Source organism: Hypomesus nipponensis, chromosome 24 (assembly GCF_054491055.1).
Source record: "Hypomesus nipponensis isolate SF chromosome 24, ASM5449105v1, whole genome shotgun sequence".
NCBI lineage: Eukaryota > Metazoa > Chordata > Actinopteri > Osmeriformes > Osmeridae > Hypomesus > Hypomesus nipponensis.
This window is the reverse complement of record NC_140384.1, coordinates 6,944,311-6,963,275: the sequence shown is the minus strand read 5'-3', so window position 1 is coordinate 6,963,275 and position 18,965 is coordinate 6,944,311. Positions and strand designations below refer to the sequence as shown.

The 18,965-nt window shown below is 41.7% G+C and overlaps 4 protein-coding genes and 1 long non-coding RNA gene across 5 annotated transcripts; 4 read left to right on the top strand and 1 right to left on the bottom strand.

The window, feature by feature from the left end:
* Positions 1 to 716: 716 nt before the first annotated feature.
* On the top strand, positions 717 to 3,015 carry mlec (malectin). Its single transcript, XM_084690610.1, has 6 exons — positions 717 to 838; positions 1,277 to 1,529; positions 1,843 to 2,021; positions 2,123 to 2,299; positions 2,501 to 2,558; positions 2,717 to 3,015. The coding sequence occupies exons 2-6, from the start codon at positions 1,322 to 1,324 to the stop codon at positions 2,959 to 2,961; spliced, it is 867 nt and encodes a 288-aa protein (XP_084546736.1). The 5' UTR covers positions 717 to 838; positions 1,277 to 1,321; the 3' UTR covers positions 2,962 to 3,015.
* Positions 3,016 to 6,503: 3,488 nt separating this feature from the next.
* On the top strand, positions 6,504 to 9,894 carry unc119b (unc-119 lipid binding chaperone B). Its single transcript, XM_084690368.1, has 5 exons — positions 6,504 to 6,903; positions 7,313 to 7,426; positions 7,702 to 7,810; positions 7,901 to 8,073; positions 8,312 to 9,894. Exons 1-5 carry the CDS (start codon positions 6,666 to 6,668, stop codon positions 8,422 to 8,424), a joined length of 747 nt encoding a protein of 248 aa, XP_084546494.1. The 5' UTR covers positions 6,504 to 6,665; the 3' UTR covers positions 8,425 to 9,894.
* A 15-nt stretch (positions 9,895 to 9,909) lies between these two features.
* On the top strand, positions 9,910 to 11,954 carry c24h12orf43 (chromosome 24 C12orf43 homolog). Its single transcript, XM_084690369.1, is given in 7 exon segments — positions 9,910 to 10,171; positions 10,403 to 10,433; positions 10,551 to 10,649; positions 10,766 to 10,830; positions 10,921 to 11,014; positions 11,141 to 11,189; positions 11,191 to 11,954. Coding segments are annotated over 7 exon segments (837 nt in total). The 5' UTR covers positions 9,910 to 10,047; the 3' UTR covers positions 11,566 to 11,954.
* Positions 11,908 to 16,460, bottom strand: hnf1a (HNF1 homeobox a). The gene is made up of 10 exons (XM_084690367.1): positions 15,902 to 16,460; positions 14,690 to 14,889; positions 14,195 to 14,375; positions 13,837 to 14,039; positions 13,588 to 13,736; positions 13,171 to 13,312; positions 12,835 to 13,023; positions 12,613 to 12,728; positions 12,420 to 12,504; positions 11,908 to 12,237 (listed from the first exon to the last, which is right to left on the bottom strand). Exons 1-10 carry the CDS (start codon positions 16,198 to 16,200, stop codon positions 12,191 to 12,193), a joined length of 1,611 nt encoding a protein of 536 aa, XP_084546493.1. The 5' UTR covers positions 16,201 to 16,460; the 3' UTR covers positions 11,908 to 12,190.
* Positions 15,591 to 17,705, top strand: LOC146232938 (uncharacterized). Its single transcript, XR_014742257.1, has 2 exons — positions 15,591 to 15,886; positions 16,069 to 17,705. It is a non-coding gene; the product is annotated as an uncharacterized LOC146232938 (long non-coding RNA).
* The last annotated feature ends 1,260 nt before the right edge of the window (positions 17,706 to 18,965 follow it).

The window sequence follows — 18,965 nt, the reverse complement described above, 5'->3', positions numbered from 1 at the left end:
GTGGATTACAATCCGACTATGTTTACGTATTTTGCTAAAATCAAGATATGTTTAATATTTCATGTACATTTATGTAAGTAGGATATTGATTGTTTATGCATTATAATGCAATAGTTCTCCCAAGATACCGATTGTCATCTATTTCTTTTGCCTGTCGTGAGATGAACTGTCAGTAGCTTAAACCACTTAAGAAAAAGGATATTTGGTCAAATATATATTTTTTTGATCCATCAGACAGGATTCAAATTGTATTATAATAATTAACATTTGGTATTCATCGATATATTTCGTGATATTTGTATTTGAACGTGTACATGAGTGGCTGGTTGGGTATAAGCATTAGAATTAAAATAGAGAACTCCCCGCATGAGGAAACGTGTGTATCTGTCTTCCGCATTTTGCCAGCAGAACAACGTCCCTCTCAATCAAACTTGACTACACCTGTAACATCAGCCCTATTGGTCTTCAGTTCATCAGTTTATGATTGATTTCGGATCATGTTTACTCTTTATCTAGCGAATACTTATGTTTAGAATAACATATAATTATGCCAGTATTTTGATGGACTGTGTCATATTGATTATCCCTAGAATGTGTAAAAGAATATAACAGAACCACAAATAAAGAATTGCAAGTATGCGCCGATTGGACAGATCTCATTTTGACTGACACAACACAAAACTAGCACGTTCGGTCACACCTTCCTCACCAGCCGCTCCAGGAGCGTTCTATGCACATTGTATGAAGTCAACGTCAGTCAACCGCATTTGCTGTCAACGATTTCTGCACTTTAGATTGTAGAAGATTGTATATACATTTGCAGGACTAGGCAACAGAGGCAAGTTCCACTTTAAAGCAAAAGCTAGTATTCTGCAGAATAGAAAGCAAATACAGGATAGATGAACTAATTCTGTCTGACAGGTATCGTTAGCAAGCCTGCTAGCCACTTTTAGCCAAGTGTGTTCCTAAATTACCAAATGTACAGACCAATGGGGCCAGTTATTTTGTCAATAATTCGTATTTCGCTACTGTATTTTTCATTTTCATTGTACATCTATCAATGCATTGCTTAGTTGGCTGTTTGTAAATTATGGAATTATGGAATTAGCTAGAGCCTGCAAAAAGCTAGCTAGCTATATATATTTGACTGCCTTATCTAGGGAATAGTGGGAGGGTTTTGGCTATGTTGTCGTGTCTATAGAGCTAGCTGGCTTGCAAGCTAGTTATGCCAGTCAGCTCACTATCTCATTAACTATTGATGCCTTGCTTCACACAGAGTCATCGGACCAACTGGTGTGTGTTTGCTTGTCCAAAGCAGTGTATGGCAATGCGGCGGGTCACGGTGCCATTGGTCGCCGGGCTGGTCGCGGCAGTGGTGTCGCTGCTGGGTGAACAGTGTTGGGCCAACAGTGGGGGCCCTAGTCTAGCTGAACGAGTTATTTGGGCAGTAAATGCTGGCGGGGAAGCGCACACGGACATGCATGGCATTCATTACAAGAAAGATCCTTTGGAAGGAAAGGTTGGGAAAGGTAAGGACAATTTTTCATTTAAATGTATTTCCTGCTGATTCCAGTTGGCAGTGTGTAGCTAGCTGATGCATGAGTTTTACTTCCGCATTTAAACCCAACCCATTGAAGAATCAGCATAGGGTTATCTATTGACCAGTCAACCGAAAACCTGACACGTGTGTAAACTCTCGGTTTAAATCTTAGCTAAATTAATTCACTGTGCACACATGTTTTAAATAGCTTTGTTTTTGTGTTTTATGTAATGCGTTTGGGGTGCATGATGGACTTTAGTGCCTTTTAATTAGCTATATTAATCTTTTTTATTTCGCCCTAGCTTCAGATTATGGGTTACGATTGCCCATACTACGCTCTAGTCCAGAGGACCAGGTTCTCTATCAGACAGAGCGCTACAATGAGGATACATTTGGATATGAGGTGCCAATACGAGAGGAAGGGGACTATATACTTGTCATGAAGTATTCAGAGGTGTACTTTGCCCAGTCTCAACAGAAGGTACTGCAACTTTCTCTCCCCCAACTCAGTCTTGGTTCCTGTCATCATACATAGGCAATATGTTATAAATTGTGTCCTGTCTGACATTGTGATTTGATTAGGTATTTGATGTTCGTCTCAATGGCCATACGGTGGTGAAAGACCTGGATATTTTTGAGAGGGTGGGTCACAGTACAGCTCATGACGAGATAGTCTCCTTCTCCATACACCGTGGAAAGTTGAGTGTTCAAGGGGGGGTGTCCACCTTCAATGGCAAGCTCAATGTGGAGTTTGTCAAGGTAAGTTACTTTAATTACACTGCATTTGACTTAATTCCCATATGAACAACCACTGTCTTCATTTTCTTATATGAATTGTATTCTAAAAACTTGGGGTCTAATTATTTTAGACAGGATTATGACCATGCTCACTTCATTTTGACGTGCCTCAATTCGTTATCTCAGCTTTCAAGTGATAACCTGCCCTTCAATGTTTTTCAGGGTTATTATGATAACCCCAAGGTCTGCGCTCTCTACGTGATGAAGGGAACATTGGAGGGTGAGCATTAACATTCTCTCGGCACAGCAATATTCAGTCTTATTTTACACCTAAATCCCTACACAATTATCACTACACAATAATCCTTGCATTGGATGATACACACTCAACCACATCTCCGGTTCATTCTTCACCTACTTTTTTTTCCTCAAATTCAGATGTACCAAAACTGCAACCTCACCCTGGGCTAGAAAAACGTGAAGAGGAGGAGGAAGAGGAGGAAGAACCCGAGGGAGGAGAGGAGGGCGGTAAGAAGACTGCCTCAGCAGCTCCTAAGTACAGGGTCCAGTCAGGCCCCCGAACACCGAACCCCTATGCTGCTGATAACAGCAGCCTCATGTTCCCTATCCTGGTGGCGTTTGGGGTGTTTATACCCACACTGTTCTGCCTTTGTCGACTGTGAGAACATGAGATGAAGGGGACAACAGGGGAGCCTGGTGGACATGAGACTGTGAAGATTGGGGAGGGGAGGGGCTGGGGTGGGGGGGGGGGCGGGGTCAAAACGACAGTAGACACAGGAAAAGGCACGCAGACAAGAGAAAACAGAAGAGCCATGGGACGAATCTTTGTGACAGAGGACAAATGAGAGACAACTAAAATGGAATGCAGGGCAGACTTACTATGAAATGCCTTCCGCACTGACTGAAAGGCTGCATAGAGAGAAGACGATGAAGAGTTCATGTATGTGTGTGTTTTACATCTAGCACTCTGTTTGAACATGTTATATTTTACCAAACACAAGACATGAGTTTGGACTCCTCAACCCAGGACAGGATTAAAACAGCATCCCGTTGCTAAGGTTAATGAGTAGTTAATGAGCAACTGGCCACAGTCCTTACTGTACAAACACATAAGGTTTGATTTGTGTGCATTTCAATTTGATTGGGTGTGGTTTAATTGCAAGGAAAGAAAAGCTGCTATTCTGATCTACAGTAGATGCACTCAGCATTTTGTTGAATATTTTTCTGTAGGTGATGACACCCCAAAAATGATAGATTTTTCTCTTTTTATGTAAAGGTTGGGAATTCATTTTGCTGGAGAAAGTTATGTAATGTAAGCTATTGGTGGACATGGGATAAACAGTTGCCAATTTGGTAGGATAGTATTCAGTTTTTTGCCCTCAGACATTCTAGTGTTGTAGAAAGATAAATTGATACAGATGTTATGCCATTATACCAGGAGTCATTGAAGATAACATGACTTGCTGATGATTTCAACAATGACTTATATTCGCCTCACAGCCATGTCTTTGCATTTATGGACTACTTACACTATTTTATTACAAGCTAGTTTAGCATTCTCAGAAATCTATATAAATAATTTGCTTTAGATATTCATTAGTTCCTCAATAGGAGAATCCTATGATATTCTCTAATTTCAGTAGTAGAACATGCGGCTAAATAACAGGTTAAGAGATGTGAAATCCTTTTAAGGACATGCCCTCTAACTGTAATGCCTGTGTTTCTTCAAGAGACACAATAACGTAACCAGTATTTTCGGATTGGTACAAATTCCTTATCTGAATCCTGACATAAATTATCTTAGAGACAAATATCATTAGTCTGCTGTCATGTTAATTGCCTTTTCGACTCACTACAACTGTGCATGCCTTATTTTATTTCACCAAAGAGTGTTTTTGTTGCATTTTATTTCTTTACAATACTTTGCCTACGTCACCATTTATAACACAGTGATATGCCTATGTTTTTGCTGTAGTGAATTTTCCTTTGAAGTCAGGCCATTGGTGCTGTAGTGAAGAAATAATAGGTGAACAGGTGAGAGGAAAAAAATCTAACGTTGTCAACCCACTCAGGTTTGTGTCATGAGTAAAAACCAGAAAGGGCCCAAATGTTTCTGTGTCAAAAGTATTTCTGCTTGGATGTGAATCCGCGTTTTGATCCCCAGCTGATAAAAAAAATATACATAAAAACTTGGGACTTTTAATTGTGTATCTATATTTGCTATGCACCAGTTTGTAGAAACTCCAAGGGCTTGTGCAAAATGTGTTCAGTCCAGATATGTTAGCCTAGATTTAGTTTTGGTTGGTGGTTTCAGCAGCCCTTCCTTAATTTTTTAATTGTTGTCTTAAAGAGTCATTGAAATTGACCTTTTTGTTTCCCCGTGGTAGGTCTGGAAGTCAGCAGTTTCATGCTTGCGTTTAATTTTGTGTCCCTTTACCTCTGTGTCGGTACTCCAGGAATCTCTTCTCTAAGACCAAGGGGCATGTAAAACCTGCCCTGTTCTACTATCTCATTAAACCAGTTCTACTGGTATGTCTGAAACTCTACCAGTCCCTCTACCTGTTTTACAGTTGTTGAAAAACTTGACATGTAAAGGGTGATTCAGGTTTGTGAATCCCCTCTCAATCCCTCGGTGTTGCCCTCTTAGATGCTGGTGGAATGGACAATACAGAAGTTAAGATTATTGCTGGTCAGTTTATGGTTGTGTTTAGATTTGTCATTTTGTGAACAATAAGTTCAAATATTTAATAGCCAAATAGACGCACCTTTATTCTTTAAAAAATAATAATTAAAAAAATTATGTAATTCATCACCAAAGTCCAAACATTGTTTTTGGCGAATCAGAAATTGTACACAATTGCGTGTGTATATAAGGTACACTGTTACGCTAATTATGTGGCAACGGTTATTGTTCATCAGAGTTTTGTTATGATTGTAATTATGAATATGTTAGGGTTTTTAATTGTTTGCTGGTATAAAGAAGAAATGTGGCCTTTCTGCTTGGGTTGAATGGTTGTTGGTACACAGTGAAAGTAGAAGGACTTAATGGGCAGCCAGGCAGAACCTGACTGTCAGAAAGACAAATGACATGAGTTTGAGAATATGGGGTTTTTAGTTTTTTTTGGTATAATTTAAATAGGAGAGTGGGGGTTAATCTGGAGATATTTTGAAGATAGATGGATTTATGTCTTTATTTTTTCCTCAGGATCTTGTTTTACCATGATGTTTTATTGGTGTGACGTTTTGCACTCACTGGTTTATTTGTTAACAGTATATTTTGGTCATCTGTGTTTTGTGTTTTGATTTTCCTTGTTGCCTTGATTTTGAATACATTTGTGCTTTACCATCATCCGCTTTGATGTTTCTTATTTGTTGTGCTTGTTCACTTCATTGCACGGTACATTCTATGTTTGCCCCCTAACATCTTGGTGTGGTTAATTCCCAACCTTGCATTAGTTCACCTCAGATAAGAACCAAAGACTTGCTGTCATGTTGCCTAGTCTTGAATTTATTTGATTATGTTCCCTAGCATTGTCCTCCACAGTGGTATAGATAAACTACACATGGGCAAGTAAATCACACCATATGACTATTGTGTGAGTGTGTGAGAGACTAAGCGATCAAGGTCGATAAGGAATCCTACTCTACTTATTGATTTAATTCACCCATGAGGGCTACAGGCAGCAGAAAGTGGACTGAAAGCATTTGAGATGCCCTGTCCTTTCTGAGTTGTGGCTCATAATAGTGGAACATCTTCATAGTGGGAACTGCTGATAAATGCTCTCTTTTTAATAAATGTGCTATTTTATCTAACTGTGTTTGTTGTGATTTACTGAATGGATTCCCTAATGGTTCCTGGGGCTGAGGCATCACTTGACAATCCAGACCCAGCATTTGTCGAAGTGGCAGTATGTTAGTTTCAATGGATAACTTGACGCCCTGCCAACCACTGATTGTATTGTAGGCCTACTAGTAAGGCCTGCTCAACAGGAATACCAATCCCATCCTATCGTTTTCTCAACTGCCATGACCAAATTGAAAAACTTGATATCCTTATCCTAAAGTGCGGTGAACATAATCACAGTCAAACCATTTTTCTAAGTTCTCAGCTAAGATGAGTTGCTTTATACTTTCTCTGTGCTTAGTTTCAGACTGGCTACCTTCTTTTGACTCCACTCCTGGTAACTATGGCAACTCAGAGCGTTTACAGCCACACTTGTCCCAAGCTTCTTCATAGAGACGCTATACGCCATCTTGAAGCTATCACTAAAGCTAGTAGCCAGAAAGCGCAGCTACCTGTACATTATTGTCAACGCAGTCACCCAAAATAACCATAGCTAGCAACTAGTTCATTAGGCTAGCTGAAATGAGCGGCCTTAACTCTCGAAATAAGACAGCTGCCACAGTCAAAGGACCAACTGACACCGATATCGGTCCAGCTGCAAATTCGAGGGAACGTAAGTCTGGTGGAAGTATGCTAAAGAGGCTCACATCGCGACGAAATCAAGCGGAAAAGAGGCCTGTTGTTACAGAGGATGAACTCAGGGCGCTTGGAAAAGACATCACACCGGACCAAGTCCTGGGTCTGCGGAATGTCACTCAGGGTATGTGACTTGTTGGAATATTACTAGATATTGCTAGATCTATCTGTTTAGTTCTATCCAGTCCATCGTCAACAGCTACTGTAGTAGAGTAGCTAAAGACTATCTACTGTCTGTTGATAAGTTAGTTAGCCTAGCAACTGTACTATTCGCTGATTGACTGCTATATTACCGGGACATTATAGTCAACTAGCTATATTGGGGTGCTGCTGTAGCTAGATTTAAGAAAGCAACTAGTGTTAACTATCTAAATAGCTAACATCATAGTGAGATCTAATATCCCAAAACATGTATGTAAAAAAAGGATATTTGCTGGGTACTTTAGACTAGCTCTTATAGTTTATATTCGCTCCCTCAACGGGGACTTTATTGTATTTTGCACTTAACTGTAGCATCCATTTCTATCTTACAGATTATCTTTGTAAACCAGAAGACAATGTCTACAATATTGACTTCACACGTTTCAAGATCCGAGATCTTGAGACAGGGACGGTACTCTTTGAGATTGCAAAACCTCACAACTGTGGTAATCTTACGTTAACTGTCCGTTATCTTTTTATGAAGTCGTCAGTACAGTAAATGTATGTTGGGAGTGGGACTCCATTGAACTTTTATAGGTCTTGGGCAAAGTTTATGGTGTAAAATACGTCCAAATATTTTGTATATACTCAATAAGCCATGCATATGGATGATAAGCAAACCAAATTATACTTGAGTTCCAGCATCCAGTCTTGTGTAAATATGAAGACAGATACATTGCTTATAGACTTTCTTAATGTTCCAACCTATCATTTTTGTTAGACACTGAAGAGGATGAGGAGGAAAATGGAGATGGAGACTCCAGCGCTGGGCGCTTTGTGCGCTATCAGTTCACACCTGCCTTTCTTAGACTGCGGACTGTTGGTGCAACGTAAGCTGGCGAAATAAAATTGACTGGTAAGCAGATAGATAGGAAACGGGTATGTGTGACTGATGCTTTTTTTTCCTGTCCAACTCTTAGAGTGGAGTTCACCGTGGGAGACCGTCCTGTTAACAGCTTTCGCATGATCGAGAGGCATTATTTCCAAGAGCGCCTTCTGAAGAATTTCGACTTTGACTTTGGCTTCTGCATCCCAAACAGCCGCAACACGTGCGAACATATTTATGAGTTCCCCCAACTCCCTGAGGATCTTAGTGAGTGACAAATTGTCCTGGTCATCAATAAGCACCTTTGATATTTTGTTTGTAGTTTTAAGTAAGTTAGCAAGAAGTAATGTTTCTGTATATCTAAATAACTCGATCAGCAACACACTCTCGTTGTAATATAACTGGATTAATTATACTGCCTGTAACTTAAATAGAACAAGGTAGCAGAAGCTATGCATGATTTGCTTTTGACCGCTGTTATTCTTCTGTCTTCAATTCTCTCTAGTAAAGCGAATGGTGGAACATCCGTATGAGACCAGGTCAGACAGCTTCTACTTTGTGGACAACAAAATGATCATGCACAACAAGGCAGACTATGCCTACAATGGTGGGCAGTAATATAAGGAAAAATAGATTATTGTGTGCAATTTAACATAGGGGGATTTCCCCAGGATCTCTTGGGAACAGAAGTGTATTCTTCACAGACATTCCAATAAACTTCACTATGACCAGAAATGAAGAACCAGAACCATCTACTTTCACAAGAAGTTATACGTTCATGCCTTTCTATGTTTGGGACTCATTGGAAACCTAAGCTTATATTTTTCATAGGATTTTAACTTGTTTTCTCTTTTTTCTCTCGTATCGAAGTTAATTGCCTCACAGTCTGCCTTCTGTTATATGAATTGATAGCATAAGTCTGTCACCATACTGCCCCGCAGAGCATATGGTATCATTTCTCATTTTCTTTCTGTAATTTATTGACTACAAAGAAAAGGAGATCTCAGGCACATTTTCAACTCTGTATGCAGTTAACCCATTTGGTGCCACTCATTGTAATAACGTAGGTTTGTTCTCACAGGGATGGGTTATGAGTCTCAACAATATGTGAAGTCACGCCTCTCGTGCCTTGTATTCAGTTTGTCAACCTTAGAAGCCACCTCATTGTTTTTGTAGGAGAATTTCCCCGGTAGGTCCAACTGATCACTTTGATAGGGCTTCATTTTTTCACAAGCAAAGTTTGTCACAACCAGATTGGCGGTTTATGAAAACTACCTATCTGGTATGAAATGTCAATCTACGAAAACATTCTATTCTCAGACTCTCCCAAGGGAAGTTGCAGAGGGTGTCGTTTTGACTGCAAGCCAAAGTATGATCATTCTAAACCCCTGTGATGAATGTGTTTCCAGGCGGCTCGCGGGTAAGAGCATGTACCACTAAGGCTAAGGCCTTAATGCAGGGGCCTAGGTTTGATTCTTGCCCGGGGTGTTCCCCACACTTGCTCTCTCTGCTTTCCTCTCTGCCCCCTCTCTCTCTCTGTCTCTCTCTCTCTCTCCCCAAACTGTCTCTGAAAATAGGAGGGGGTGGGGGGGGGAATAAGTTAAATATGAATGTTTTTGATATCACTTAGAGTATGCAGTGTAATTAGCATTTTCTTAACTGTTGCTGGAGGAATAACAGTCACTTGTATACTGCTCTGATTTGCCCTTCAAAAGCATTATTTGGAAAAAGCAGAAATAACATGATTGCTACTGATTATATTATTATTGTTGAGTCTGACCTTGTAATTTTTTTCTGTTAAGATGGAAAATAATTGCACATTGAAACCATTTTGATCTTGAAGAATGTATTTTATGACCAAGATAAAAATGAGCACCTGAGAGACTCATGTGAGATTTCAGTCATAGTTACTGCAGCTTCTCCACCTTTTGCTTTTTTTCAATACCATTTTGGGATCAATGTAATGGATTGGCATTTGATATCTGACTTCCTTGTGGTTTTGTACAGATCTGCTTGGTAAGAACTAGACATTCAGTGCTATGTGTTTGTTTGAAAGATAGGGACAATTAAATAAATAATAAAACATTAGATACAATGTTTTTCTCTTTTCAGCTAATTAACACTGATTAACCTGTAGTTACAAACAGTATTTCCTTCGTGTACTTCAACTGATATTCGTTCCACTGAAAAACGTCATTACCCATAAGCCTCAGTGTGCATACATGTGCCTTTTCGCTTATCATGTTGGCTCCCATTGACAATATGGTATGTCAAGACTCAAGTAGTGAGGATGAAGATTTTGAAAAATTTAAGGAAGCCGCTTGGACTTTTCAGACAGGTGGAACTAATGGCACTAACTCTTCAGGTATCTTAACCATGCATTAAATCATGTAGCCTATCTGATCTAATGTTGGCTACTGGCTAATGTTAGCTAGCCAACGTTAGCTTAGCCTTAACCAGTTGGCTACTTCTGTACGCTACTGTGCAGACAAGCCGTTAACGAAATGATTAAGTTGGTTTGTAGTAAACATTTGCAGGATCGTTAGTAAACAATGTTACGTTTATATTGTCATCTAACAATATGTGGATTTAATAGGTGGAAAGGGCGATGAAATGCAATCACGCCGGTGAGTTTTTCCTATATAATAAAGTTCCATTAGATCCCATAAAGTGTCAGCACCTAGTTATGTAACTATACTTGTCTTGTTTTCATTTCTTGTTGCCGGGTGTTTTGTCAATCACAGCGTTATTGTATCTCAACATGAGCATGATGGAAACGAGCTTCAGACGTCCCCGGAGTTCCGAGAACATGTTGCGAAGAAATTAGGATCGATGCTTGATCTGTATGTATTCTGCTGTACAGTAATGGATAAGTTACTCATCATTGTCAATTAGTCTTTACACCTGTTGAATTGTTGTTTTAATACATGCAATCGTTAACATGCAATGTGGTGCTCAGTTGTATTTCAGAGAAATCTGCTGAAACAGTTTCACATACAGATGCATGTGAAAGCAACGAAGAAGGTAAACGATATTAAACACAATCATTGATTACACGTGGATGTTCTATACCCTATACTCATTCATGCAGTTTAATGAACTGTATTTGCTCAGTGCTTGAAGGCTTTCGGCTGTTCACCACATCCATCCCAGGGCAAGAGATGGATGAACAACCCCCTGTAAGACGTCGCCCCATCCCAAGTTCCAGGTGATGTATTTATATTCCTTTCGGTTGATTTCTTTTGTCTCTGCGGATCAGGTTCAGCATGCTGTGCCCCAACACTTATCCTTACTTGCGATATATAGACTGACCGTGATTATTTGTTATCGGCAGTGACAGCGACAGTGAGATGGAGATGAGGCTAAGAGAGGCAGCAGTTCCAGTCACAGACTTTTTCCCCTTCATCCCTGTCTGCTGGGTTTGCGTCTGCCCTGCCAGAGTCATCCGCTTCCCTTCCCACCATCCAGGACACATGCTCAAAGAAAAAGAGTAAAAAGAAGAAGAAGAAGAAAGGGGAGACAAGTCTGGAAGAACTCGTGGCAGAGGAGAACAGCCCTGTCCCAAAGAAAAAGAAAAAAGAGACTCCCTCACAAGTGTGCCTGGAAGATGTGGAGGGAAAGTTGGACATTGAAAGCCCCTCGCCTAATGGTAACACTAAAGTCGAGGGAACGAGTGTGCAGAGTGAGGGCTTACAGCAGAAAGTCAAACGGAGGAGAAAAAAGAAACCCAAACAGGAAGCCGCCGATGAAAATGAATAAAATGCAGCCTTATGTGAGGGGCCTTCTGGACTCTGCTTATTGTACATATTTGTTGTTGTTTTCTTGGAGTTGTAAGATAATAATCACTTCTGTAATGTACACATTATATGCTGTAAGTACTTTTTCAATTCAGATGTGCTTGCTATGTTTACCCTCTTAAATGTGGACTGAGTTGATTTTGTTTGATTGTTCTACCTTTATCCTATATCCTTCTCATTCTATACAAAGACATCATGCTTTTGTAGATTAGTATAGAATGTAAGCAGGCTGTCCTAGTTATTACGGGACAGCGGTTAACCAAATGCATTCCTTTGGTCCACTTGCTCTTAATAATGCTTCATGTTTCAGGTTCTCAGTTTGAGTGTTTATTACAATATATTTGCAATTGATTATTGGTGTTTGCTACATTTTTCTGTACTATTTAGTGAATTAAGTGCTGCAAATATTTCACATTTCTTTCAAGCAGTAAGGCTGCATCCTTTAATCTGGAGAACTGGCAGTGAGTCCCTTACCATTTCCACATGCAACTGAACATACACTGCAGTGGTTTCTCTGGAATTATAGCAGAGGTAGTTGCCCATCCCATGCATCTTTGTTCCATCCCGCCAGGGCGTCTCCACAGTATTCACTGGGCTGTGGAGACCATCTGTGTTGGGATGTATGAGTTGATGTCTGTGGACAGAGATGAGAGCAGATGAGGCTGATGGCCCTCGGCAGGCTGAGTTGGAGGATACAGCCGTAAATTCCCAGAGGGGGAAAAAAACGGGCAAGCCTCGTTCACATCACTGACGGGGGGGGAAGGGGAAACGAATCAAATTCACCCTGGAAGAGATGGCTGGTGTTCCGTACTGTACCTGAAACGGGCGACTGAGGCTGTAGGTGAAGGGCGTCCTCCTGGGTGGATGAATCCGTCTGCTCCTCTGGGTCTGTGGCTAAGATCTAACGAGCACAGACATGCGTCAGCCGTTTCTTGACTGGGTTGTTTTGTTTTTGTATCAAAGGGATGATATCTCTCACTCACACACGTCCACACAGGTTCAGCAGTACCTGTCTGACCGCAGTTAGACTGGTCAGTGTCCCCAGGCTGCTACTGTCAGTGATGACCATCGCCTGGGACAACAGACTGGGCGGAGGGTATGAGGTCATGTCCGACTTGCTGTACACTGTAGTTGAGAACAGACAGAGGCAGGCATTCTCGTTTCTAATGAGGTCGGCAAATTCACAAAACGGCATGGATGAATGACAAGTTCTGTCTGTTCGCTGCCTTACTGTGACATGGGAGCTGTGCCATGGTGGCCATGAAAGGACTGTGGCCCATGTGCCCTGAGAACTGCTGCGCTATTGGCTGCTGACCGGAGGAATGAAGCTGCTGCTGAAAGGAGATAGGCTGAAGGGTGGTGAACCCGCCTCCCACATTGTTGATCACAGGTACGGTCTGAGATTGTGTGGAAGCCAGACCTGAGGACGAATCAACAGAGACAGCATTGTTCATTACAGTCTCAATATCTACATTACGTGTTCTTATTAGACATTGCACTTATTGGCTATTGACACTATTATACACTATTGACACTATTGTCTTTAAGGCTTTGGGATGCCACACACCTATGAGCAGAGAGGACTCCCCCAGACTCATGACACTAGGCAGGGAGGCCATGATGAGTCCTGGCGGATGGACGGACGAGGCAGAGAGACTGTGCAGAGAGGTGAGAGTGCTTACTGGGGGCAGGGAACCACCTCCTGATACCTGAGACGAAAGGATTGGTACATTTAGTCATTTAGCAGACGCTCTTATCCAGAGCAACTTACAGTAAGCACAGGGACATTCCCCCCCCCCGAGGCAAGTAGGGTGAAGTGCCTTGCCCAAGGGACACAACGTCAACCTTCTGATTGGTAATCCCGATTCCCTAACCTCTCAGCCATCTTACCCACCCTACGTGTTGGGCACGTTGATACAGTACGTTTGGTAAAGAAGCGAGACCGCAAACTGGGTCGTTTTTTTAGAGAACGTTTCGGTCTCACCGATTTATGAAGATGTCCCTCGAGGAGTGTGTGGCTGGGCTCCAGTTGGTTAGGGCTGGCCACCAGACGTCCCCCCATGCCTCTCTCTCCACTGCTCCCCCTCCCGGAGCCCAGGTTGTCACACGTCAGTTGCTGGCTGTACTTCATACCTGAGAGAGAGTCAGCCAGAGTCTGGTAACAACAGCTTCAAGCTAGATTTAAAACAATTTTTTTTGACAAATTCAACTTGAGTGTTGTTTTGGGTGTTACCGTGCACAGGGCTTTGAGGAAGGGTATGACTGGAGGCGCTTGTTGATTGGATGGCATAAGGGCTGTCCAGTGCCAGCTTGTGGCGAAAGGCCTCCTCTTTGCGTCGGTTGGCGAACCAGTTGTACACCCGTACCTCGGTCACTAAGTTGGAGCCCAGGCCTGCCAACTGGGAGGGAGACACTCCTCTCTGAAGACACTCAGCTCTGAGGGAGAGACGAGTCGTCAACATAACCAGGAAGTAAAAACTCACTTCCAAAAAAAAACAGTCACAACAGCATTGCATATTTACCACTGTAGTAAGTGAACATGGGGAGAGATTGTTTCGTCCGCATTTGAGTTTGTATTTTTTGTGCCTTACCTATTACAATCCTCCACTAAGCCCTCTCTTTCTTCCTTGCTGGGGTTCTTCTGTCGTTCGTAGGCATGGAAAAGGATCTGCTGGGAGGCTGGTCCCCATTTGAACCTGTTCCTGCGTCCCTTCCTGACGTCTTCGCCTTGGTCTTCCCCAGAGGCGAAGCCATGCCTGGCATTGGTGAACTCTGCAGCAGGTGGTTAGTAGTCTGTTATAAATCTACTCCCGTGTATGCCTCGGATTCCTCCTTTTACTCATCATTACTTTGATTTTGGTTGGGCAGGGTGTGTTAAAAGACACAAACATTCTGGTAATTCATCTGTAAACACTAGTCACATACTGTAATCATCTGTTTTGTCCTCTGAGAGTCTGTCTGTTTATTCAGGTGAACTTTTTTCCATGGAAATGAGAATAGACATTCAAAGCACAGTACACCCTGTATTGTCACAATATAAGCGAGGTTGAAGTAGGTTTAGTGTCCACAGCAGGTGGAGTACTCACGCTGGCTAATCTCGCCCTTCTTCCTGACGTACCAGCTGTAGAGAGCAGCTCGTTTCTGGTTCTTCATGGGCGTGCCCTTGTTGAGGTGCTGTGAGAGATGGGACTGGTTTAAACCTGTGGACTCAACCACCTCTCTCTGAGGTAGGTTGTGCTGCTGCATGTAGCCTTTTACCAGCTTTGCTACTCGCCACGGATCCTCCCTGTGAAATATACCACGTTCAGAAAGTGTACACAGACAAACACATACAAAATCTGCACAGAAAGACTAACAGCAGACATGGCCAGGTAAAGGGAGGGAGGGATATTGACAAAGAGAGATAAGAGTAAGAACAGCAGGGCAAAGTCCACCTCTCTGGCCTGAAAATAATGGCTGAATTTTTTTAGTGCCTGCTTTATTATACACTTAATATTTGTCAGCCGACATAGTAGTATAGTTAGATATATCAAATACATTTTTGGCACATCTTTTATATAAATCGCATTTTGTAGTATTTATTTCAGAAAATGTGTTACTTTTCTTTTTTTGGCGTTATTGTGTAAGGACTACTTTTAAAAGTATTTTTATAACATATATACTTTTAAGTGTACATTGTCTTATTTATATAAATTGCGTGAAGCATGTAGCATAAATGTTATAAAATGTGGTATTTTGTCTGTTGAAAAGTCAGTTTATACAGTGTGTAAACTTAGACACACAGTCAATAGCACACACAGGTAGTGTTTTTCTGTTAATCTTAACCCAGGCATGTCGCTTATTCATTAAGGAGATAGAAATGGCCAGAGAATAATGGCAGGGTGGGTAATTAGTAACTAGGAAAGGAGGAACCCTCCTTTAAATTCACCTCAGAGGCCGAGAGAGATCACAGAGAGTGGTTGCAGGAGTAGGAGGGTGGAAGGGGGGAGAGGGGGCACCAAACTTCAGAAGTACCCAAGGAGAAAGAAATAGATGGGATGTTACCAGGTAAAACTGAATTGTTTCTATGGACTCATACTTGCGGTGAGGAAGTTGAGCTGAAAGGGTGTGAAAATCAAAAGGAAGTAGAAAATAGAAAAAGAGTGGACAAGCCACAAAGGAGGGGAGTCATTTCTGTAGGCAGCGCCGACCGTTGAAAGCAAAAGATTGCGTGAAGAAGGACAGCAAAGTTGAGGATTTAGGACAGAGATAAATGACTTGTGTCTTGTACAGGAGAGGACGAGGTAAGCCAAACTCACTGTAGCAGCTGGTCCACTTCAGCTCTCTGTCTCGCTGCTTCCTCAGGGGGGAGTCTCTCCAACTCCCGGAATATAGGGGGCGGAAAATCCATTTCTCCCTCTTCCGAGCTTTCCCCATCTCCCTTGTCCCCCTTTTCTGCCCCAGCATTGACTCTTTCTTGCTCCAGTTCCCCCAGAGCCTGGATGAGGACCTCCCGGGACAGTCCTGAGCCCAGCAGGGCCCAGATGAGCTGCTCCTGGAGGGCAGACAGATGGCCGGGCTTGGGCTTGGCTCCCCCGCCTCTCTCCTCTCCCTCCATTACTGCAGTCCTGATGATCCTTGCCCCGCTATCGCTGAGACAGGTTTCAAACAAATACACACTGTCTTACACGCGCATACGCACACAAACACACATCGCAGTTATACACTCACGCACAAAGACAGAGCAGCACGCTCTTGGCTTCATTACGCTTTTGTCTCTCTTCGACTTAATAGAGGATATGCTTTCATTTTCTTCTGTTTGTCTTTCCTCCCTCTCTGTGTTCTGAGCCGTCTGGTGTCAGCCCTGTACCTGCTGTTTTCCTCTCAAAGGTCATTTTTTTTTACCTTCCTCCCCTTCACCCCCTCCTCCACATGCGCTCTCTGTGAACTTTGTCCCCATCTCCCTCGATCCCTGACAGTGAGTGAAATGCAGTCGAAAGGAATACATGAAAATAAACGAAAAGTTTAGGAATGTTGCTGTGAGACATGCACATGTCATTCAGAAAACAGTTCAACATGCCAAGGCCACACATCCAGGAGAGAAGTACTGTTTGTGAATATAGAGACATGTATTTTATACTTCTTTACATCATAAATGTTATAATGTTTGTATATTTCTTTAATAACATGTATTTTTGTATTCCTCAGTGACACAAATCAATGTACGTAATGTATTAAGATACAAAATGCCTAAAGCAATTCTTATTTCTCAATTATATTTGGTAAATTAACTACTTTGTTTAAGACTGCATGTTGACCCAAAATATATTGAACTTTCAGTTTTATGATTGAAGAACTCAATTTAAGAAACTTAACTGTGAGAAGAGGAGCAACTTATTGAGTATGCCATTAGATGGCACTGTTCTGTTACAGGATTTTCCTCTGACTTGATTTGACTGAAGTGCAACTGGGATTGTCTGTCTAAAACAATTATCGTGACAGAAATAACTTCTGCTATACTTCCCCTCTATTTCATGTCCTTGTAATCCTCTGATAGCAAAATTTAAATGTAAACAGCATTATTATGGTTTTCTTCAAATCCATTGCCCTGTTCCAGACTCAACAAGTAGTATTCTACTACACTCACTACACCTATAGGTGGCGATATAACTGCATATATCATATAACCACACGTATCATGCTCCACAGGTGAACAAACCTTTTCTTGTTAGACTTGTATGACCCCCCCTCTCCCTCTTTCTCTCTCTCTCTCTCTCTCTCTCTCTCTCTCTCTCTCTCTCTCTCCCTCTCTATCTCTCTCTATCTCTATCTCTCTCTCTATCTCTATCTCTCTCTCGGATGCTCCCCTGTCCTCTCACCTTGTGCCATCGTATCTTCCTCTCTTTTCGTGCAGAGCCGTCCTCACCCCACCCTCCCCTTGGGAAGATGGCATTGTACTGTATTTGGATGGGAAACAGTGCTGCCTCTATCTTCCTGGGACACACTACTGCCCTGTAATTAAGTCCCATTGTATTATTCAGAGGGCAATCCCATCCAAGTTTCTAGAAGGCAGAAGAAAGCAATTTTCAGTTGTTACAAATACAATTGAGTTGTACTAACAAACATTTGCTGTGTATTTTGTACAGGTTATGGAGGACAATTAACATGTAGATGTCATGAAAGTATTCTTTTTGTAGAATGGCGGAATTTGCACTCTGTCAACAGGACAACATAGAGAACAGAGGAACTCTCTCCAGCCTGGTAGTCTCATTAGTCAGCCATCTCTCCCATCCCCTCTCCCTGTTTCTCCCCCTTCCCCTCCCTGCCTCAGCCTAGAGTGGAACCAGCCCCCCCTCCATTCTATTCAACCCCATTGATCATGCATGCAGAAATTTAACACACCCCTTAATTCCTGTCCGAATAGGCCTCTGTCCCTTATATGGAGTTTGCTCTATAGAGGACTGAAGCCTTACTGGAAATACACATTCAAGAGTCTGAAACACGGTCCTGCAGGAGCACACGATCACATACCAAGTGCGAGGTCCTGAGTATAAACTTTAACATTTCTGAAAAGTGAAGCATTTCTCAATAAACCAAACAATATAATGCCTGATAAAACCATTGGGGGGAAAAAAGTAATTCAACTCAAAGATTGCTGACTGAACCATTTTCTACTGTACAATTCGATGTTCAGAATCTTCAATTGATATTTTGGATATTTCTTACCGTTTTATATGGAATCTACCTTAAAAAAGGACACTTACAAATTATTATTATAACAAATAGGTCACCATTGCACACTTTTTCTCCATCCTTCAGACAGTTTTAACAACAAAAAAATAAGATTGTAAGTAGTTTGCCTGTCCAAAGAGTTCAGAGGCAAATACACAATGGAAGTTGGACCAATTTTCTAAGATTGGTGCTAAATTATTTTGAGTGACATAGCTGTATCCCTCAATATTCTTACTCTTTAACTGTTGTACCTGAATGCAAAGAGAAGTAACATACTGTTGATCGGCCTTTAGTTGGTGAAGCAGTCACATGTTGAATCAGTGTAGGGAAGGAGATTAGCTGGAGAAGGCTTTGGTACTAATTAAATGCTTAAGACTCCGCAGTGAATGAGCCCTTCCACATACTATTTCCTAAACATATGGGTTTGTAATTATGTTTGGAGTATAGAGGGTATATTGTGACAGGGAGAGGCATTGTTGATGCTACAGTCCAGTCTGTTTCAGTCCAGAACCGGTGGAGGTGTACCAGAGCCATGGAACAAAGTAACTGACACCATTTACAGTAAATTTGATACTGACTTATGGTCGTTTGCCCTTCAAATCCATACGTGTCTAAAAACTGTTTGGCGTAACACCACCTTGAAAGGAAATG